An 18,783-nucleotide genomic window follows, 5' to 3' on the forward strand; every position below is an offset into this window, starting at 1 on the left:
GACACCCATACCCTATTGATCACTCCCCCTGCCCTCAGGTGACACCCATACCCTATTGATCACTCCCGCTGCACTCAGATACACCCATACCCTATTGATCACTCCCCCTCAATCAATCAGTATCACGATCAATACGCATTGAAAGCACATGATTGTCATGCACATGATGATCGCACATTAGTGTTATAATCGATTATAAAGCAGCATGGTCGTGGCTCCCATTGCTTCATAATGCCATTCCAGTAGCAAATGGAACTATGGCTCCCTACTAATGTGTTATTAAGGGACAGGGCACTGTATTTAGGCTGACTGAAAATGTTACTAGTGTGTGTGTGTGTGTGTGCAAGGTACTTATGGCAAGAACATGCTCCAGCTTGACAAGACCACTCTTCACCAGCAACTTGTTATACCCCAAGCAACACTTAGCAATATCAGCAAGTCAAGATCAGAATGACTACAGACAGGCTTTACATGGGGTTATGGGATAATCAGTCAGATGTGTTTTTGCTGCCTTTTTAGCATATTATATAAACACAAGCATTTGTCTGTCCTCATACAACATTTACCTGGCAAATTATTATTACCTGAAACATTTACCTATTTGGTGGATGTCTGCAGTTTTGTTGCAAGCCATTCTGTTTTCCTCTTCTATTCTTGGTGTAATTGAACAGATGTATCAGAAGTGTGTAGTGGACGTGACAACCACAACCTAGGATGCCGCTGAAGTCTTTTGTTGTCCTGTTCAAGTTCTAAAAGTCGAAATGCTTACACTAGTTCAATTCATTAGTGCAAGTAACTGGTAATTGCCACTTTTTTAAACCAAAGAATATTGAAGTTTCTGACCGTCTGTCGTTTTAAGAGGCTCTATTTCTGCTCAGAGAGACTCATACTGTGATAAATGAAACTCCACTTCTGTACCATTTTAGCTACTTACAAGAAAAATATAACGCTTCAGTATGTGGTTGACAATACAAAAGGTATTGACTGAAGACAGCTTCATATCTAAGATCAGAGTCATGACGTTTTTTGCTCCATACAACTAATGATAAAATCAAATTGCTGCATAGCCAGGTGGTAAAGATAAGCTGCTTGTAATAAGCATTTTGTTATTATTTTCTTTCAAGGGAATGTAATCTGTGATCACGTATGTCCTGTTCAAGGAAAGCATGCTTTGAAGAGCAGTTAATTGACTAATGACTTGTTTAGTTTTCATGATGGAAGTGCATTGGACGAGACTTAGCTATTCACTGTGTACTTTACACTAACAGAGATCCACTCATGTGACAGAATAGACATACCACACAAATACCACAGAGCTGTCTAACCCTAACCCTTAAAGAGCATGAATACCACAGAGCTGCCTAACCCTTAAAGCACAAATATCACAGACCTGCCTAACCCTAAGCCTTAGAGCACAAATACCAGAAAGCTGCCTAACCCTAACCCTTAAAGAGCACGAATACCGCAGAGTTGCCTAACCCTAACCCTTAAAAAGCACGAATACCACAGAGCTGCCTCACCCTAACCCTTAAAAGGCATGAATAGCACAGAGCTGCCTCACCCTAACCCTTAAAGAGCACGAATACCACAGAGCTGCCTAACCCTAACCCTTAAAAAGCACGAATACCACAGAGCTGCCTCACCCTAACCCTTAAAAAGCACGAATAGCACAGACCTGCCTCACCCTAACCCTTAAAGAGCACGAATACCACAGAGCTGCCTAACCCTAACCCTTAAAGAGCACGAATACCACAGAGCTGCCTCACCCTAACCCTTAAAGAGCATGAATACCACAGAGCTGCCTCACCCTAACCCTTAAAGAGCACGAATACCACAGAGCTGCCTCACCCTAACCCTTAAAGAGCACGAATATCACAGACCTGCCTAACCCTAAGCCTTAGAGCACAAATACCACAAAGCTGCCTAACCCTAACCCTTAAAGAGCACGAATACCGCAGAGCTGCCTAACCCTAACCCTTAAAAAGCACGAATACCACAGAGCTGCCTCACCCTAACCCTTAAAAGGCATGAATAGCACAGAGCTGCCTCACCCTAACCCTTAAAGAGCACGAATACCACAGAGCTGCCTAACCCTAACCCTTAAAAAGCACGAATACCACAGAGCTGCCTCACCCTAACCCTTAAAAGGCATGAATAGCACAGAGCTGCCTCACCCTAACCCTTAAAGCACAAATATCACAGACCTGCCTAACCCTAAGCCTTGGAGCACAAATACCAGAAAGCTGTCTAACCCTAACCCTTAAAGAGCACGAATACCACAGAGCTGCCTAACCCTAACCCTTAAAGAGCACGAATACCACAGAGCTGCCTCACCCTAACCCTTAAAGAGCACGAATACCACAGAGCTGCCTTACACTAACCCTTAGTGCACGAATATCACACAGCTGATTCACCCTAACCCTTAGAGCATCAGTACCACAGACCTGCCTAACCCTTACAGCACGAATACCACAGAGCTGCCTAACCCTAACCCTTAAAGAGCACGAATACCACAGAGCTGCCTAACCCTAACCCATAAAGAGCACGAATACCACAGAGCTGCCTCACCCTAACCCTAAGCCTTAAAGAGCAACTTAGTAAGATGAGAAATATCAGATTTGAATATTCTTTTTGTTCAGACTCACTTTGCATCATTGTCTGCTTCAGTCACTACATCCTGGTAAAGCACACCTGCAGCTTCAGTAGAGCTCTCAGAAACATGTCTAACTTCTAAGTACTGGTAGACCAGAGTGTACCCCAGAACCTGCCCCCAAGAGCAATACCTTAGTAATACCCACGCCGAGTTGCTCTGCAGCGTCTACAGATCCTTGTCTGCAGGCAGAAAGGAATGAGCTCAGTGCCCCCCTCCCTCTTTCTTTCTGTATTCTTCATTTCCTACAGCACTGCCTTGCACAATGTGAGTTGCTGTTTTTAGATGTGTAGTGTTTGACTGGGAGGTGAAATTGGAACCCGATGAGCAGAATGGATTTATCTGTGTTCCCTGATAAATGTCTCATTTTGTCTTAAGTGTTTGAATGTGAATGTTATTTGGTGGACAATCACAATGACCACTTCATATTATATAGTGCCTGGAAACTGGCAATTTGAACAGTCAGATAGCTTAGCACAGTTATGAAACAACTAGAAAATCACTGGCATCATTTTACAATACCAGTCAATCATTGGATATAAAAAGAACAGCTAGACAGCCAGGTGTCTTGAAATGACAGGCAGTGGTATTCCTGTGATCCAGTGTTTAGCTAAACAAAGCCTCCTTCACCATTTAGTGCACAGTGGTGACATTGTTTATGCTTGGGCTACAAGGAATCATTGCTTTGTTCTGAACCACATTTCTGCACGTTCATGAATGGTTTCTCCTATGTCAGTATACCAGTTTACATTTGTATATCTCAGATTGATGCAGTCACATGCATGATTTGTGTGCCTTGCATCCTCTGTTTCTGTCAATTTGGTGTCATCACATTTTGTCTAATGTCTTGTTTGACTCCCTGCAGGAACATCAATGGAGCTGTACCCACCATACTGACACACATGCACCTTGTCTCACCAAACCAAGAGGGGTAAGAGAGAAAAGCACACTACACTGAAACACTTGCAACACTTTGGCTCATCTGTCCTGTGATACAAATATCTATGGCTAGCCACCAGAGCTGTAGATGAGGTCAAAGCAAGATTAGCACAGATTGCAAAGCAAATAAATATATATTGGATCAAAATCATTGCACATGAGTGAAGATGACCATGCTGAGATCAGCTGTGTTACTCATTGCATATGAATGAAGATGACCATGCTGAGATCAGCTGTGTTACTCATTGCATATGAATGAAGATGACCATGCTGAGGTCAGCTGTGTTACTCATTGCATATGTATGAAGATGACCATGCTGAGGTCAGCTGTGTTACTCATTGCACATGAATGAAGATGACCATGCTGAGATCAGCTATGTGACATATACAAAAGGTCTAGTTACAAAAAATCCCCAATGCTTTAAAAGTATTGACTGAGCTCAAAATGCTGCAGCTGCATTCACGCCCTGCTTGATGCATGTGTTCATTCACTGTTGCCATCCACTAAGCATCAACACATGCTGTTTTGTGTCTTGTTTCATTCCCTGTAGGAATGTCACTTTTAATGTTTAATAGTAGTTCCTGAGTGCAGTCTTGGATTTTCTGATTTATAAGACGTTAATACGTCATGGAGTGTGGGTGTGTCCTGGAATGTGCTCAGCACCATTTTGTTTTTGTGGAATTGTTCAGACTAAAACAGGCCACAGTAAACCAGAACACCTACATTGCTGAGTCACAAAGCTTGAAGTTATGAGCATGAGTTATATAAAGAATGTCTTACTGTTCCAGATTCTCGTTGGCTTCTTTACCAATAGCTGCACCTCCATACTGACCCCCATCCACCAAGCTTCACCAAATACAGAGGAGTCTACAGGGTACATGCAGCACATCCATGAGTTACATTAATATCCCACATATGATTAAGCAGGTACATTTACTGGTGAAAGGAGGACTGGTGTCCTAAACATGACGGCCCTCCTACTGTGTATGTATCTAGCATTGGTTTACAGTGCTGCTCCACTTAGCTGTAGCATTCAGACCGCAGGTGGACTGAAGAGTACAGGCTAGCCCATTGTGACTCATATAAATTAGAATACTAAACTCCAAAAGTGGAGCCATTCAGCTCATTGCCAGTTATTATCCTGCTGGTTCTTAGTGGAAGGAATACATTAAAGGGGATTCTTGCCTGTATAGAACAGATCCACAGAAAGCACACAGTGTCTGCAGCACTTGCCTGTTCTGAAGCAAACTTCTATCAGGCTTGGTACATAATATGAAGCAGCATTTCTTTTATGTGGGGCGATGGGTTCTCAGCTAGGTAAGAACTCGATAGGCAATGTCAAGAAAATGTCCCTCGGAAAATCAATTGGAATTTCTCTAAAGGAAATATCATTCACTTTAAGTAAAGATCATTTGTCTCAATGAAATCTGCTTTCTCCACAAACATGTTCATTCATTTACAAAAAACACCAACCGTAGGCAATTCAAGAATGCACTCAGTGTTTATAGCAGAGTTCGTATGGAGTTTCTTTCTTGTCGTCCTGTACTGAAGAAAAAACGCTGCAGGGGCCCCTGGTTGAATTCCAGCAGTTTCCAGAGAAATTAAGTGTCTGGTCCAGTCCACAAAATATCCTGAGTAAAATGCAATTATATTTGATAGACTATATTCTTGAATAACTCTTTTTATCAAGACAAGTTTTAAAACCTCCTCTGAACTTCTTTCAGCACTGTGATTTACATTGTGATTTACATTGCTTCCATTTTTTTACATGCGTACTAGCAAGCATGCTTCATTTAAAGACACAGCGCACAATTTCTGAGCTTATTACTGCTGATAACCAGATAGCACAAAAAAGAACAGAAAAGCTTTTATTTTTTAACACAGGTTACGTATATTTAAAATGTATCTAGCTGTCATGACTGTATAGGTCCCTGGCTTGAATCTGCCCTGCAGATTCACTACAGTATGCCTATAATTTCACAATCTCGTTTGACATATTCAATTATTTTTGGCTCAGCTCACCACTACCACCCCCGCACTCGGGAGCGGTGAAGACAAACACACGCTGTCCTCCGAAGCATGTGCCGTCAGCCCACTACTTTTTTTTTACACTTCAGACTCACCGAGCCATCTCAGAGCTACAGAGTCGGAGGACAACGCAGCTCTGGGCAGCTTACAGGCAAGCTGGCAGGTGCATGACCAGACTACAGGGGTCACTGGTGCACATTGAGCTGAGGACACCCTGGCCAACCTAAACCCCCCCCCCGGGTGGCGCTCAGTGAATTGTGCGCTGCCCCCTGGGGCGTCCCATCTACGGTCGGCAATAGAATAGCCTGGACTCGAACCGGCGACCTCCAGGCTATAGGGCACATCCTGCACTCCACTCGGATAATTACCAGATGCTCCACTCGGGAGCCACGAATGCTGTTTTTAATTGCTTGTTGTGCTTGCTGTCTTTAGCAGCAGCTCTGCAATCAATGTTTTGATGTGCTTGCTCTCTTTAGCAGCAGCTCTGCAATCAGAATGCTGTTTTGATGTACATGTTGTGCTTGCTCTCTTTAGCAGCAGCTCTGCAATCAGAATGCCGTTTTGATGTGCTTGCTATCTTTAGCAGCAGCTCTGCAGTCAGAATGCTGTTTTGATGTGCTTGTTGTGCTTGCTCTCTTTAGCAGCAGCTCTGCAATCAATAAGCACTGGGAGGCGGAGCTGGCGGTTCTCAAGGGAAACAACGCCAAGCTGACAGCGGCGCTCCTCGAGTCCACGGGCAACGTGAAGCAGTGGAAACAGCAGCTCGCCGCCTACCAGGACGAGGCCGAGAGGCTACATAAAAGGGTGCGTGTCTGTGTCTGTGTGCTTGTGTGTGTGTGCTTGTGTCTGTGCGCTTGTGTGTAGAAAAAAAAAGAAAAAGTCAAATTGAGCACTTTATCCCCACGAGTAACAGGGGAAGTTTATAAGAATATTGCATGGATATGCTGTCTTTTCTGGCTATTGTCTTTGTGAGGCGAGAGTGTATTAAATGGAATGTCCAGACAGTAATTTATGTGTACAGAAATAAAATAATTTATTTTTATTCTCTATACACAACAAAATGATTAAATAACAAAAGAAAACAAAATGGTGTGAGGGAAGGAGTGCAGGGGTGAAATCCAAAACAAACCGTGATGACTCGTCTTTAATTGTCTTCGTGGCGACCCATACATAAACAAAAAAAGACAAAAGAAATGTTAGTGTTTTTTGTTTTAAAAAACCCGCTGCACCAAAACCAATCTCTCCCTCCACCCGTTACTCCTCCTATTTTACTTTCGGACCAACCCCGAACACAGTAGTACGTTCCCTTTAGTATGTAATGTCCCGCCTCTGTAGTCAGTGGAACACCAATCCTCAACTGACAAGTGTCCTTATCCTTCACTTGACTCCAGTGGCTGGAATTTACATACTCGTACTTCCGCCCCTCACCAAGGTGCCGCCCCTCAAAAGATGACTTTTGCCATGGTCACGAGATCTTGGTAAGGGAAGTCCCGAGTTGGTTTGATGCCATCTACTGTCGGGAGGCTGAATCACAGACCGAAAACCCTTTGACTCATCACAGTCTTATTTTCACATTCCCAGAAGGAACGAGCACAATATCTGGTAGAACACAGGTTGATGTTATCCACGAAGAGGTGGAAAGAATATTGGGTGACTATAAATAGGGCTTCTAGTTTTCGGTTTGTATTTTCCATCTCTTTCCATCCCTTTAAACCTTAATTAATAGTTGTTAAGCCTTAACTGAATACCAGATTGTTTAAATATGTTGATGCACTACTAGACACTAACGCAGTGGAAATTAATAAGCTGAATTAGACAGATTAGAGACAGAACGGAATGCAGGTTCAAATAGAATCAGCTGAGATCAATGCACGTTGTTTGTTAACTCAATCAAGATATGAGGGTAAAAAGAAACAACTTCCTGTTGTAATCAGTGTTTGATTAAGAAAGCGAATCGGCTTAAAATATGTTTAAAGGGACGTGATCAAAAATAAAACCCCAAAACTATAAAATAACTCATATCGCCTCAACTCGTGCGCAGATCTTTCAGCAAAGCATCCATGAGAGGAAGGTTTTGGGTGCGCAATATGGGAAGTTTTTGAGTGTGCTCAAACTTGAATGGTTTGGTAAAGCCTAAAGTCAAGTGTTTTGAATGCATCATTCCTACCTTTGTCTCTGATCCAAGGAGACGAAGCACTCAGGGTTACACTGAACTGCTGAGGGCAGCAGTGCAGCAGCAGCACCTGGTGAAATCAGGGCTATAGCACATGGGCTCTGGTATTATTCACAGCAATGCAAGAGGGAGTGAAGGGGGCAGGCAGGATAATGAGTTGCAGTTGCAGTAGAATTAACCTTCAACTCAGTGCTTCTAGAACTAGACCCTTCATTGTATTACTTAACTAGACTCTTCATTGAAATTATAATTTGCTTAATTAGACCTTTTTCATTGTTTTCAGCTCTTAAACAGTTGCATAGTTCAAGTTACTTATAAAATGTTATCGCTAACTTCAAACCTGCAACTGTTTAAGAGCTGAAAACAATTAAAAAGGTCTAATTAAGCAAATTATCAGTTCAAATTATAATTAGCAGACACACAGGTCCCCAAGGAAGCACTGTAACTGGTAGAAATGTAGACCTCCTGTTGATGTTGTTGTAGTCATTACTTCTGGCCACAAGAGGGCTCTACTCGATCACCATCAAAGATGAAAAAATTATTCAATATAAAAATAAAAATGGAAAGATGAGGCTATCAGTTCAATAGTCTGCACCAGAACTGCAGATACACGGATGAATCGCAGAGCAGATTAACCATGCAGATCTTTAGAAGAGGTCTCATTGTCCCACCCCCGTGTTGACTTTCTCTTTCCTCAAGGGAACTGCTGCTCGTACTGCAGCCACTGGAGCTGTCACGCAAAACCCTGTTACTACAGAAACTAAACAGCATTTAAACATAGCCAAATATAACTATATAAAAATGACATTGAAAGTACTAAAAACAAAGGAAAAAAACACTACACATGTATCTATTTCTTGATTCTATTTGTTTAATTCAAAACCTCACAAACAAATGTGACCAGCGCACACTGTTTACAGAGCTTCAGAGTATCTTTTTAAAATATTGTCTACACAATTAAAACAAACTAGACTTTATTGCAGTAAAATAAATAAATAATACATGACTTTTCACGGAGCATCTAAATATTGTGACTAATATTTTGAGTAATTTTGTGTGGTAACTAGTTCTGTTCATACAGCAAGCTACCTCACTGGACACGGCTTCCTTTCTGACATGACAGTGATATACACATATGCCATGATATTCAAATATATATTAGCTACACAATGCAGGCACCACCTCCAGGCAGGCACCTGCTTGACGTTAGCAACATCTAGCTTGACAGCAAGTTGCTGAAAATAATTGAACGGCAGCATATATTAAATTATGTACCTATCAAAAGCTGAAATTGAGCAGCTCATTGTTGTGTTGTCAATTTGTCCAGCTCTTATGTTGCTTTTGTAACAGCAATTGATAATTAAAGGCACAGCAGTCTGTCACACATTTGTACCACTGGCACAGAGCCGGTGGTCGCCTTTCTGCGACGTTGGCATTGAGTGTTAACAGGCAATGCGTGTCCGATTTTCAGTGTACTGGAAAACTGGACTCTCTGGTCTAAAATACGTCAATAAAAAGCAGATGAGATACTCTTCCAGTAAGACAGTGTAAATGGATAAGGTAGTTCCTGGACAAATATTCAAATATTCTCGCAAACAGAGCCTGAGACATATTTAGAGGTTAAACTAATCATGCTTGTGTTTGATCCTGTAGTGTCATTTATACACAAGGAGGGTACAGAAGGGTGTTTTTCTCTTGTTTCTCATGGAGTTTGAAGGGGCACCAGGTTTATTTAATGTCATTTTGCTGCTGTATTTTTTTCAGTTTGTTAAAGATGTAAGAATGTTTGAATATTGAGTATTTGAACATGAGAAACACATGATTGTTCCAGACGTGGTTAAAGATGACAGGATTTAGTTTGGATCTGTCTCAGTTGTGTTTTTAGTCAAGTTAGTTTTGTATTCTTAAACCCCCTACCTTTATGAAGGAAATTCAACTGAAGATTTTAACAGCTATATTTTGAATATGTTAACAGATAACTTTACTGCCTTTTTTAAATGAGATTTGCTTATTGCAAATAACTGCCAGTTAGCAGAGTGAGAGAACAATTCGGATTGCTGATGTGTCTCTCAGAATCCCAGGGACCGCTGTGTGACACACACGTCAGTAGAACTGAAGCCTCCTGCCAGCGTTCCGGTGAGTGTACCCATTGTGCAAGATGACTTCTTACTGTAACCTTCCACAGGTGACTGAGCTGGAGTGTGTGAGCAGTCAAGCAAATGCAATCAAATCTCACAAGACAGAGTTAAACCAAACAATAGAAGAACTGGAGTCAACATTAAAAGCAAAGGAAGAGGTAAGAAAGTTTTCTCATAGCCTGCTTTTTACATGTTTGAAATGATTTTTGGTCTCAGCGATTGGCTGTGGTCATGCGCTAAGGGGAATGGGTTATGTCGCTTGTTCTTGAAGGAAATCGAGAGGTTGAGAGAGGAAATGGAACATGCCCGACAGCTGCAGACTCAGAGAGACACTCTCACGCAGAAGCTTCAGGTAGGGTGCTGTTTCCTTCCAACTCATATTACCTTCAAAAGCCAGAAAGATGAAACAGACACATGCTCGGTCTGCCTCAGGTATTCACCAGCTGTCCTTCTCACATCATACTGTGCCCTGCTTGTGTATGAAGTAGAGGGGCTGTTTGAATCGAAGGATGTCGTGTTCTCTGTGCTTGTGTGTGGGGTAGAGGGGCTGTTTGAATCAAAGGATGTAGTGTTCTCGATCTACTAAGGGTCAGGTAAGTTGAAACAAGGAAACCTTTCTGTCAGGAGTAGTAGCAGCACAGCATGTAGGGACTGGTTGCTGTTATTTTTCCAAAACTTTGATGAACCTTGCTCTGAACTTAGAGACCAAATTGAAAAAAAAGTAGGCTGGTTTCCACATACAGTGCAATTTCACCAGAATGAATGAGTTTGGGCAGAGTAGCTGAGCACTTAATCAGTTACACTTATTATTAGTTGGGCATACAGGAGTACTGTCTCCCTCTAAACCCAGAACTAACAGGTAATCCAGCTGTGTGATCAAGTGCAGAGTAAACTGGCTGTCGTGTGAGGGACACTGCGTTATATATTATAGTCAATTGTCCAACATATGCATAGCCCTGTGCTTAAATTTTTTGTCCCTCATTTGGGATGCTTATCTCTGGAAGCCAGGGGGTACCACCAGGTGTACCGGATTACATATGTCTGGTACATATATCCAGCGATAAAACCTGGGAATTTCATTGAATTGCTTGTCCGTTTGACATTTACAAATCTGGGGCTATGTGGTTGAAGCTGTCAGTCTGTCTGCATTATCACCACATACATACAGTGGATGTAGGTCACTACTTGTTCCCCGATGCTAACACAGTATATCAAATATTGTAGTTGCAGTAGTTGGAAGTATATACTGCATGTGACTTGCTGTTTTGTGCTGTCGCTTGTTGACAGTTCTGCAGGCTAAGGCTCTCGAGCCTCAATATGTAAATGTTGTGCCTCCCCTGTACTGCAGGAAACAGAAACGAGGAACGCAGACCTGGGGGGACAGCTGACGGAGCTGGGGCAGCGGCTGGAGAACAGCCAAATGCAGCAGGAGAGCTTCCGCAACAATTTAAAAACACTGCTCGAGATCCTAGACGGCAAAATCTTTGAACTGACCGAGCTGCGGGATAGCCTGGCCAAGCTCATAGAATGCAGCTAAAGCGTGGCTGTTCTTTAGTTTGACCGTCTCTGTAATGTGAACGCCATGCTGGTGCCCACAGGAGTTCTTCCTTCTTTCCTTCCTTCCTTCTTCATCCACCTGGAAGATAGAAAGTATTATTTGAAGTATAAAATACGACGATAATGATGATGCTGATAAAAAAAAAACTTTTTTTTATAGCATTCCATGTTATTGAGAAATATGTGGTCTGCTTTTCACTTCCATTTCGAGCAGATGGCACACCATGCTTTGTGCTTCAACCTCAGGACAAAGCATGATGGTGAGCACTCTCTTCATTTATTATTATAAATATTATTTTTACACTACTATTGTTTAGACATAAAAATTGACCTTACCAACAAAAAGATATGGCAGCTGACTTTACCTTCAGTTTATTTTTTGGTTCCCCTTACAATCTTTGAGGTAAGGAAGTCTTTGGTTTTCAAAAGTTTCAAAGTTGTATGGTGTGGTTTTGTAGACAAGTTACTTTATTCAGTGTGTGCAGGAAGATTACTACAGTACAGCCCTGACCGGCTTTCCTCTCTGTAGAACTACCTAGCCTCTTGACCTGTATCCCAGGTGTGAAAGGGGGGTCCCAGTATTCAATTTAATAAAGGGTTATGTGGCTTGAATATGAGGGCAAGGCCTGCGCTGAGCCCCTGTATACACAGCACAGAGCAATACTGGAGGAGCCTCGGGAGACCACTGAAATCACACAATCAGGTATTCCATACTTCTTTATTTTCCGAATGATCTGGAAAAGGACCAGAAATGGTGGCCCTGCACACTGTAGGAAGCTGCCCACGCTGTCTTTTCTTTCTTTCTTTTTCAACAGCTTTGTACTCTACTTGGAAACTTCAATCATACCGGACTGTTTGGTTAAATCTATAAATGTTTTTGCCTTTTTTTTTTGTGCAATGGTAAATTTGAGGTTATTATTTGGTTATCTTCATTTGTAAAATTTTTCTTCATTTTATTTTGGAATATTTTCTTTCTTTTTTAACTTATGGTACTTGGGTATTTATTATGATTGTATTTTTTAGGTGTATAAACCTGGCAATATTTTGAACTGTTTTCAGAAACCAGCAGCTTGTGTTGGTCTTATCTGAAATTAAAGACTTTGAAATGATGCAATTTAAAGATTAAGAAGAACTGATTTGCCAAATATGTTTCTGTATAGAATATTTATAAAATATGTCTTTGGTATGAAGAAGCTTCATGACGAGCTTCCTAGGGACTGTTTGCAGAGTTTATTATTGCCAAAAGAAATCTGTATAATGATGTAAAAACAATGGGAGACACTAGTCAAGGGCTTGTGGTTCGACCTTTTTAATTTGGTGAAACACCTGATTGGGCTAAGGGTTTACCTTTTACTCTCAGATGTTTTAAGCATTAATGTAGAAATGCTAAAAAGGAATATTGTTTGAGTAATAACTTTTAATGTTCATATACCTTGTGCTTAAAACAAATCGGAAGTTTACAGTTCAAATGGGCTGTGATCCCGTTCTGTAGTTCTCCCCAGACTTCTATACCCGGTAGGTCAGATGGTTTTGCATATTTCTCTGCAGTTCAACAGCTGGAAAAGCTACAGTGAATTGAGAGCCCTTTCTTGGCTTCAGCGGACCGTAGCTACTGCAAAGAACAGATACCAGCAGGGACAGCAGTGAAGCTACTGACCTATCAAAAGCAGAGGTCTAAAGTCTCAACATTATGCTTAACTTGTTCAATTCAAACAAGTTACAAACACAGGTTTTATTTTGAAATACAGTGACAATATTCTACAGAAAAAAATGTTTTGTCTTGTTTTTCTTTAACTTCCTAATTCTTTTTTGAAGTGTTACAAATCCTCAGTGAGGTGGAGGAGTGATCACTGACCTGGTAAGACATACCCAATGAGTTTCCAAACCAGAACCAAACACAATGAACAGAACTTGAGTCAGTGCAGTACTCATTCCTTGAGAAATACACTTTGAAGTGGTCGGTCTGACCGGCAACGTCAGCTCAAACTAGGTGTTGTAAGCATGGGAGGCAGTGTTGCATCAAACTCTGATAAGAGAGCGGATGGAGTAACCTCTAAACTGCAGCATGTATTGCTTTTTGTGCTCCCTCAGTATAACACAAGCCTAGTCTATTGCAGTACAGTCATGTGCTCCCTCAGTATAACACAAGCCTAGTCTATGGCAACACAGTCATGTGCTCCCTCAGTATAACACAAGCCTAGTCTATAGCAACACAGTCATGTGCTCCCTCAGTATAACACAAGCCTAGTCTATAGCAGCAGTCATGTGCTCCCTCGGTATAACAGGCCTAGTCTATAGCAATACAGTCATGTGCTCCCTCAGTGTAACCCAACCCTAGTCTATAGCAGTAGTCATTTGCTCCCTCGGTATAACACAAGCCAAGTCTAGCATACAGTCATGTGCTCCCTCAGTGTAACACCCTAGTCTATAGCAGTACAGTCATACGCTCCCATTTCCACCGTAATGTCATTCTAATGTCACACTTGCATTCTCACTGTAAGGGCAGAACACAAATAGTCTCAACTATGCATATGCACACAGCATAATAATGAGGAAACAAGGGACAAGTTGAAATAAATATACTTTATTGAATAAAATCAGCGAATCATTAAAGTCAGCACCAAAACTGCGAATACGATGTTACATCACTCGTACAGAAAAAAGAGGCAATTTCAGTACTTGGTATACAAGGTTTTATTCACCTTGGACACAATGCAGGTTTGAACTCAGGATTACAATGGTAAAATAAAGAATAGGCAGAATAAAAGGCAAAAAACTATTAAAAGCAATTATTTTACATTTCAATGACATTGCTATATTAGTTTTAAAAATGATATCTGTTACTTAAATATGTAATCTTGGAATATTAGGCAATCGCTCAATGCAATATGAAGGTCCAACTTTAACCCTTTACAATACAATGTACATTTAAATACCATGTTTTTTTTTTTTTTTTTTTTTTTAATTTATTAATGAACGTTTCTACTTCTAATATAATAATATTGCACATATCTAGCGAGTGGCTAATCATTGATTCATGAATGTGATCATGATGTGCCCAGGCAAGCCAGATATTTAAGGTAAAAGAGTTCACTGGTTCAGGTACATGTTGCATGTTCAATCTGTAGTGTTGGCCAGAAATAGAACACAGATCAAATATATAATTAACAAAAAAGCAAAAATTGGTTAACATACAGGTTACACAGTTAACAGTGCTTTCGGCAGCAATAAGAACAAACATATTCTTTTAACAAACCTCAATACAGTACATGATGTGTATAAATTACCCAATTAAGGTGGTCCATGGCAGGATATATACGGTTAAACCAGCACTGAAGAGGTCCACACATGTGCTACACTGTACCATGGAAGAACTTTGTGCAACAAGTGACATTATTCAGATTTGTTAATGAAAAACTTCAACATGCTGTTATCAGCAAACAGTTAAGAGTGCTCAGAATGCATGCATACACTTCTCTCGTCATATACCATTAGACGCACTTCTCAGCTGAAACCACTGCAGAAAAAGAAAAATCGACTGGCCCATTAGGATTGGAAAACGTATTTTATACGAGCAGTAAACATATGCCGTTAATTGTAAAAATCCTTTACTTCATTACACATATTGCCATGATCAGTGCAACAATGTGAGATTACGATACGTACTGGCAAAGAACTTTATTCAAACTGCATTATCGATAACGGGTTCCATAAAATGATGGTAATATGCACAAAGTAAAACATATAACAGAAACATTTAAAAGAACTAGTAGCTACAGTCATTATGATTCTCCATTAGTAGTGCTCAATACACAAGGGTTGTTTATTAAGTCAGTCTAGTTAACCCTCCTAGATACTCGGCTAGAGTCAGGATGAGCAGTGTGTTATTTGGCTGATAATTAAACACCAAGTAAGAAACGTTATTAGCCACGCTTCAGCTGCTTGGTCACATACAGCTCAATTAAACTGGGTGCAATACAGGGAGATTTAACATCCTCCTGTGTGCTACCTCAGAAAACTCACTCTTTAGACTTCCACATCCCAATCCCTTTACAATACCAATTTATACTGCAGGAAACTGTATTCTTAGCAGCACTGGTGAAAATGGAGATTAAGGTAAACTTGCAGCAGAAGCCCTGCATTGTTGACTTAGGAACTCTATTAATTTCCATCAATTAGCAACAGAGAAAACATCATAAAAATAAAACGCAAGTCAACATAGACACGCAAAATAATGATCACTGAATACCCTAAAAAGAAATTGCATGTTGTTTTTCTGCTTTGCCTCTCAGGTAAAATTTGCAGTAGGGTTTTAGAATACATTTGTAATCTCCATTGTTTTGTATCATAATAATAGATTGTATGTGGCTGTCTCAAGCTTGCACTTCACTGCTGATACTCTGCAGGGTCAGCAGGGCACATCTTGAGGTGTTCCAATGCACTTGCACCCAGCTGTACATGACATCTATAAAACCATCCTCGCCTGGTATCAGTTCAGTAAAACCTGTTCTGTTTCATAGTCCTCTCATTTCAGTAATCCTAATCCCCTTTGTGTGAAACCTGGAAGTTCTACAGTTCTCAGGCTACAATCTGATGCAGGTATACAGCTGCTGCAGTTATGGGGTCACTACATCGTCATTAAAACCCTGTCAGTTTGTAAATCATAGGAATTAATACCACATCTTCCACACACATGAAATCCATGTATCCATGTACATTAGGAAGGAAAATAACCTCCACACATGGAAACAAAGCGGGTGAAGTTAAAGAAATAAATCAAGAATGTTTTATTCTGTCTACCCTTCAAATTCCAGATCCTCTCAACAATGGTTAGCGCTACAAAGGGTCACACTAGGGATCTCAAACGAAACACAAACACACTGCAACTGAAAGAAACAAAACAAAACCTTAACAATCCTTTCAAAAAGTTAGAATATAATTATATATATATAAAAAAACACAAAGTACTTGGTCAAAAGAACACACGTCTTGTAAAAACTAAAACTATAGAAATAAAAACAGCTCACTGAAAACCTACAAACACAAAAAATACTTATCTATTAAAAAAGTAGTAACCCTTTACTGCCCTGGGTATGCTCCCATACCCATTTAATACCTATTTTCTCAATGTCAAATATATTGAACACTGGGCAGTAAAGGGTTAAAAACAAACCCATCCTTCTCTTTTTTTGTCTTCATGTGATACTCACTCTGCAAATCTTCTGCAGCATGATTCAGATTAGAATGCAGTGGCAGTGCAGCAGGAAAACAGGCAGAATAGAACTGGGCTATTGCTGTCACAGGAATTGATGCAGCACAGCTTTCAGAACCTCAATTAATCTTGTTTGTAATGTAAAAAATATGAACCCTTAAAACACACACAAAGAATAGTAAATCAGGAGGTATTCTGTTTTTCTGCACAACACAAACAAATCTTCCCAGTAGTACTAGATTGTGAACAAAGATCCAAACACAGTATGGCCCTATCCTGACCTATCCAAGATGCACAGTTTATTTTATAAAAAGGTTATTAAAGGTGACAATAATTCATTAGTGATATTTATTAAAATAAATAAAAGTGCTGGTTCTATTTTCCAGAATGGTAAACGTGTTAATTGCAATCTGGGCCATTTCAAATCCCACATGTGCTGCACTGTGCTTCTGATCTGCAGACAGGCTCCCAGCTGTACAAGAGTGCATGGGGGTGAAAACAGCTGCCAGTGACCAGCCCACAGGACTGTCTAACCTGTCTTATCTGCATTAGAAATGCTTCTGTACAGCCATCAACCTCGAGGCAAGCCAGAACTGAAACACGGCGAAGGGAATGATTACTGCCACATCACAAATATGTCTTGCTGTTTCTCTGTGTACAGTACTGTGCAAAAGTGATAGCATGGGTATGACAAAGCCACCCAGAGGGGTCTGTTTCTGTTACGTCAAAATATTCCCTGCCATAAACACAAACTTCTGAACAGATTGCTGGAGACGGGAAAATAAAGTATGGAATGACTGTCACTCCATGGGACCCATTCCATGAGCACAATCTCAATGCGAGTGCTTTCTCTTCAACAATATGGAGCAATTGTGGAATGTTCTTATGGAGAAGGGACACAGTACAAAAGGTACTTCATAATTATAAAAAATAACAATAGTTATTGCTAGGTTTTAAAACATACTGTTCAGAATTATAAGAAAGGGTGATCAACAGATTAATTCCATGGCTGGAAAAGCCTGAATGGTCAGCTATGTGGCACTCCATTGACAACTCAGGAAACTGACAGCAATATGACCCAAGAAGAGGTCCTCACAAAGGAACAGTTACATTTGACAACCCTGCTCTGTGTACCACTTAAAAACTAACACAAAAAACACTTCTTAATATTGGTATCAGATGTTTACACAATACTGTACAGTCAGTAATTATAAATAAGACATGATATGACCTATTTCCAAGCACGTAGTGTGTGTTGCTCTGTCACCACTTATTAACAGATCTCTTAAGGATACCTCCTACGGGGCTCTGCTGGCTAAAAGCAAAAACTAAAAAAAAAACTAAAAATCAGAACCTAGCTTGAAAGCTGACAGTTCTTTAGCATGTTCTACACACCAACTACTGATCCTGTTAGCATTATCTCTAGTCTGAAGGGTCTGCTATGTGAAGGGTTCAATTCGTCCAAATCAATAACTGTCAGCAGTCTGCCTGCAGGAACATTAGCACAGCACTTTCTAACTGTAAATATGTTTAAGGTGGATAGAGAGATCCTAGAAAACTTTCTTTTAAATCCCAGCTAAGCTGTAGGATGCCTACATTCCAATGCAATAGGATACAGATATTCTGCCAGCCAGCCAGCTATAAGACTGGAGCCCACACTGGGAATTTATAAAGTCTGATGAATCCCTGTGGATATATATTGCCATGGTAAATGACCTGTACACACCATTTTAACAAGGTCCCTTGGGTGGCTGTTAGCAGGTATGACTAATTCATGTGTAAGAAGCAGTTGCTATACAATAAAGTTCTCTTTACAAAATTAGGAGTATACGTTGATATTTCTTTACGTTATTCCGTGTCAAATCCCTCCCCCAAAAAAATAATTCCTTACAGTTGGGAGATAACATGCAAACATATTTCACTTTCCTTGTTCCTTCAATTATTTTGTGCTTACTCCACAATATAAGTGCACTCCTTTTATATTAGCCACAGACATGAAAGGCTTACAGCATTAAAATGCAGGGGGTACGCAATCTGCAGAACTAATTCAAACTTCACTGGTTCTATTCAAAGCTAACCAGAACA

The 18,783-nt window shown here is 40.5% G+C and overlaps 1 protein-coding gene across 3 annotated transcripts in view; it reads left to right on the top strand.

Moving 5' to 3' along the window:
- The window catches only part of LOC121305115 (homer protein homolog 1-like), a 53,212-nt gene extending 39,945 nt beyond the window's left edge, over positions 1 to 13,267 (top strand). Inside the window, exons 6-10 of one of the 3 annotated variants that reach the window (XM_041236671.1) lie at positions 3,516 to 3,581; positions 6,260 to 6,422; positions 9,977 to 10,087; positions 10,201 to 10,281; positions 11,278 to 13,266. In XM_041236671.1, coding sequence (XP_041092605.1) covers positions 3,516 to 3,581; positions 6,260 to 6,422; positions 9,977 to 10,087; positions 10,201 to 10,281; positions 11,278 to 11,466 — 610 coding nt within the window. In that variant the 3' untranslated portion in view covers positions 11,467 to 13,266. Of the gene's footprint in view, positions 1 to 3,515; positions 3,582 to 6,259; positions 6,423 to 9,976; positions 10,088 to 10,200; positions 10,282 to 11,277 lie in introns of all 3 variants that reach the window. The other 2 variants (XM_041236664.1, XM_041236668.1) reach the window with 2 other exon arrangements.
- Positions 13,268 to 18,783: the final 5,516 nt, after the last annotated feature.

The sequence above is a fragment of the Polyodon spathula genome, chromosome 2, assembly GCF_017654505.1.
Source record: "Polyodon spathula isolate WHYD16114869_AA chromosome 2, ASM1765450v1, whole genome shotgun sequence".
In the NCBI taxonomy this organism is placed as follows: domain Eukaryota; kingdom Metazoa; phylum Chordata; class Actinopteri; order Acipenseriformes; family Polyodontidae; genus Polyodon; species Polyodon spathula.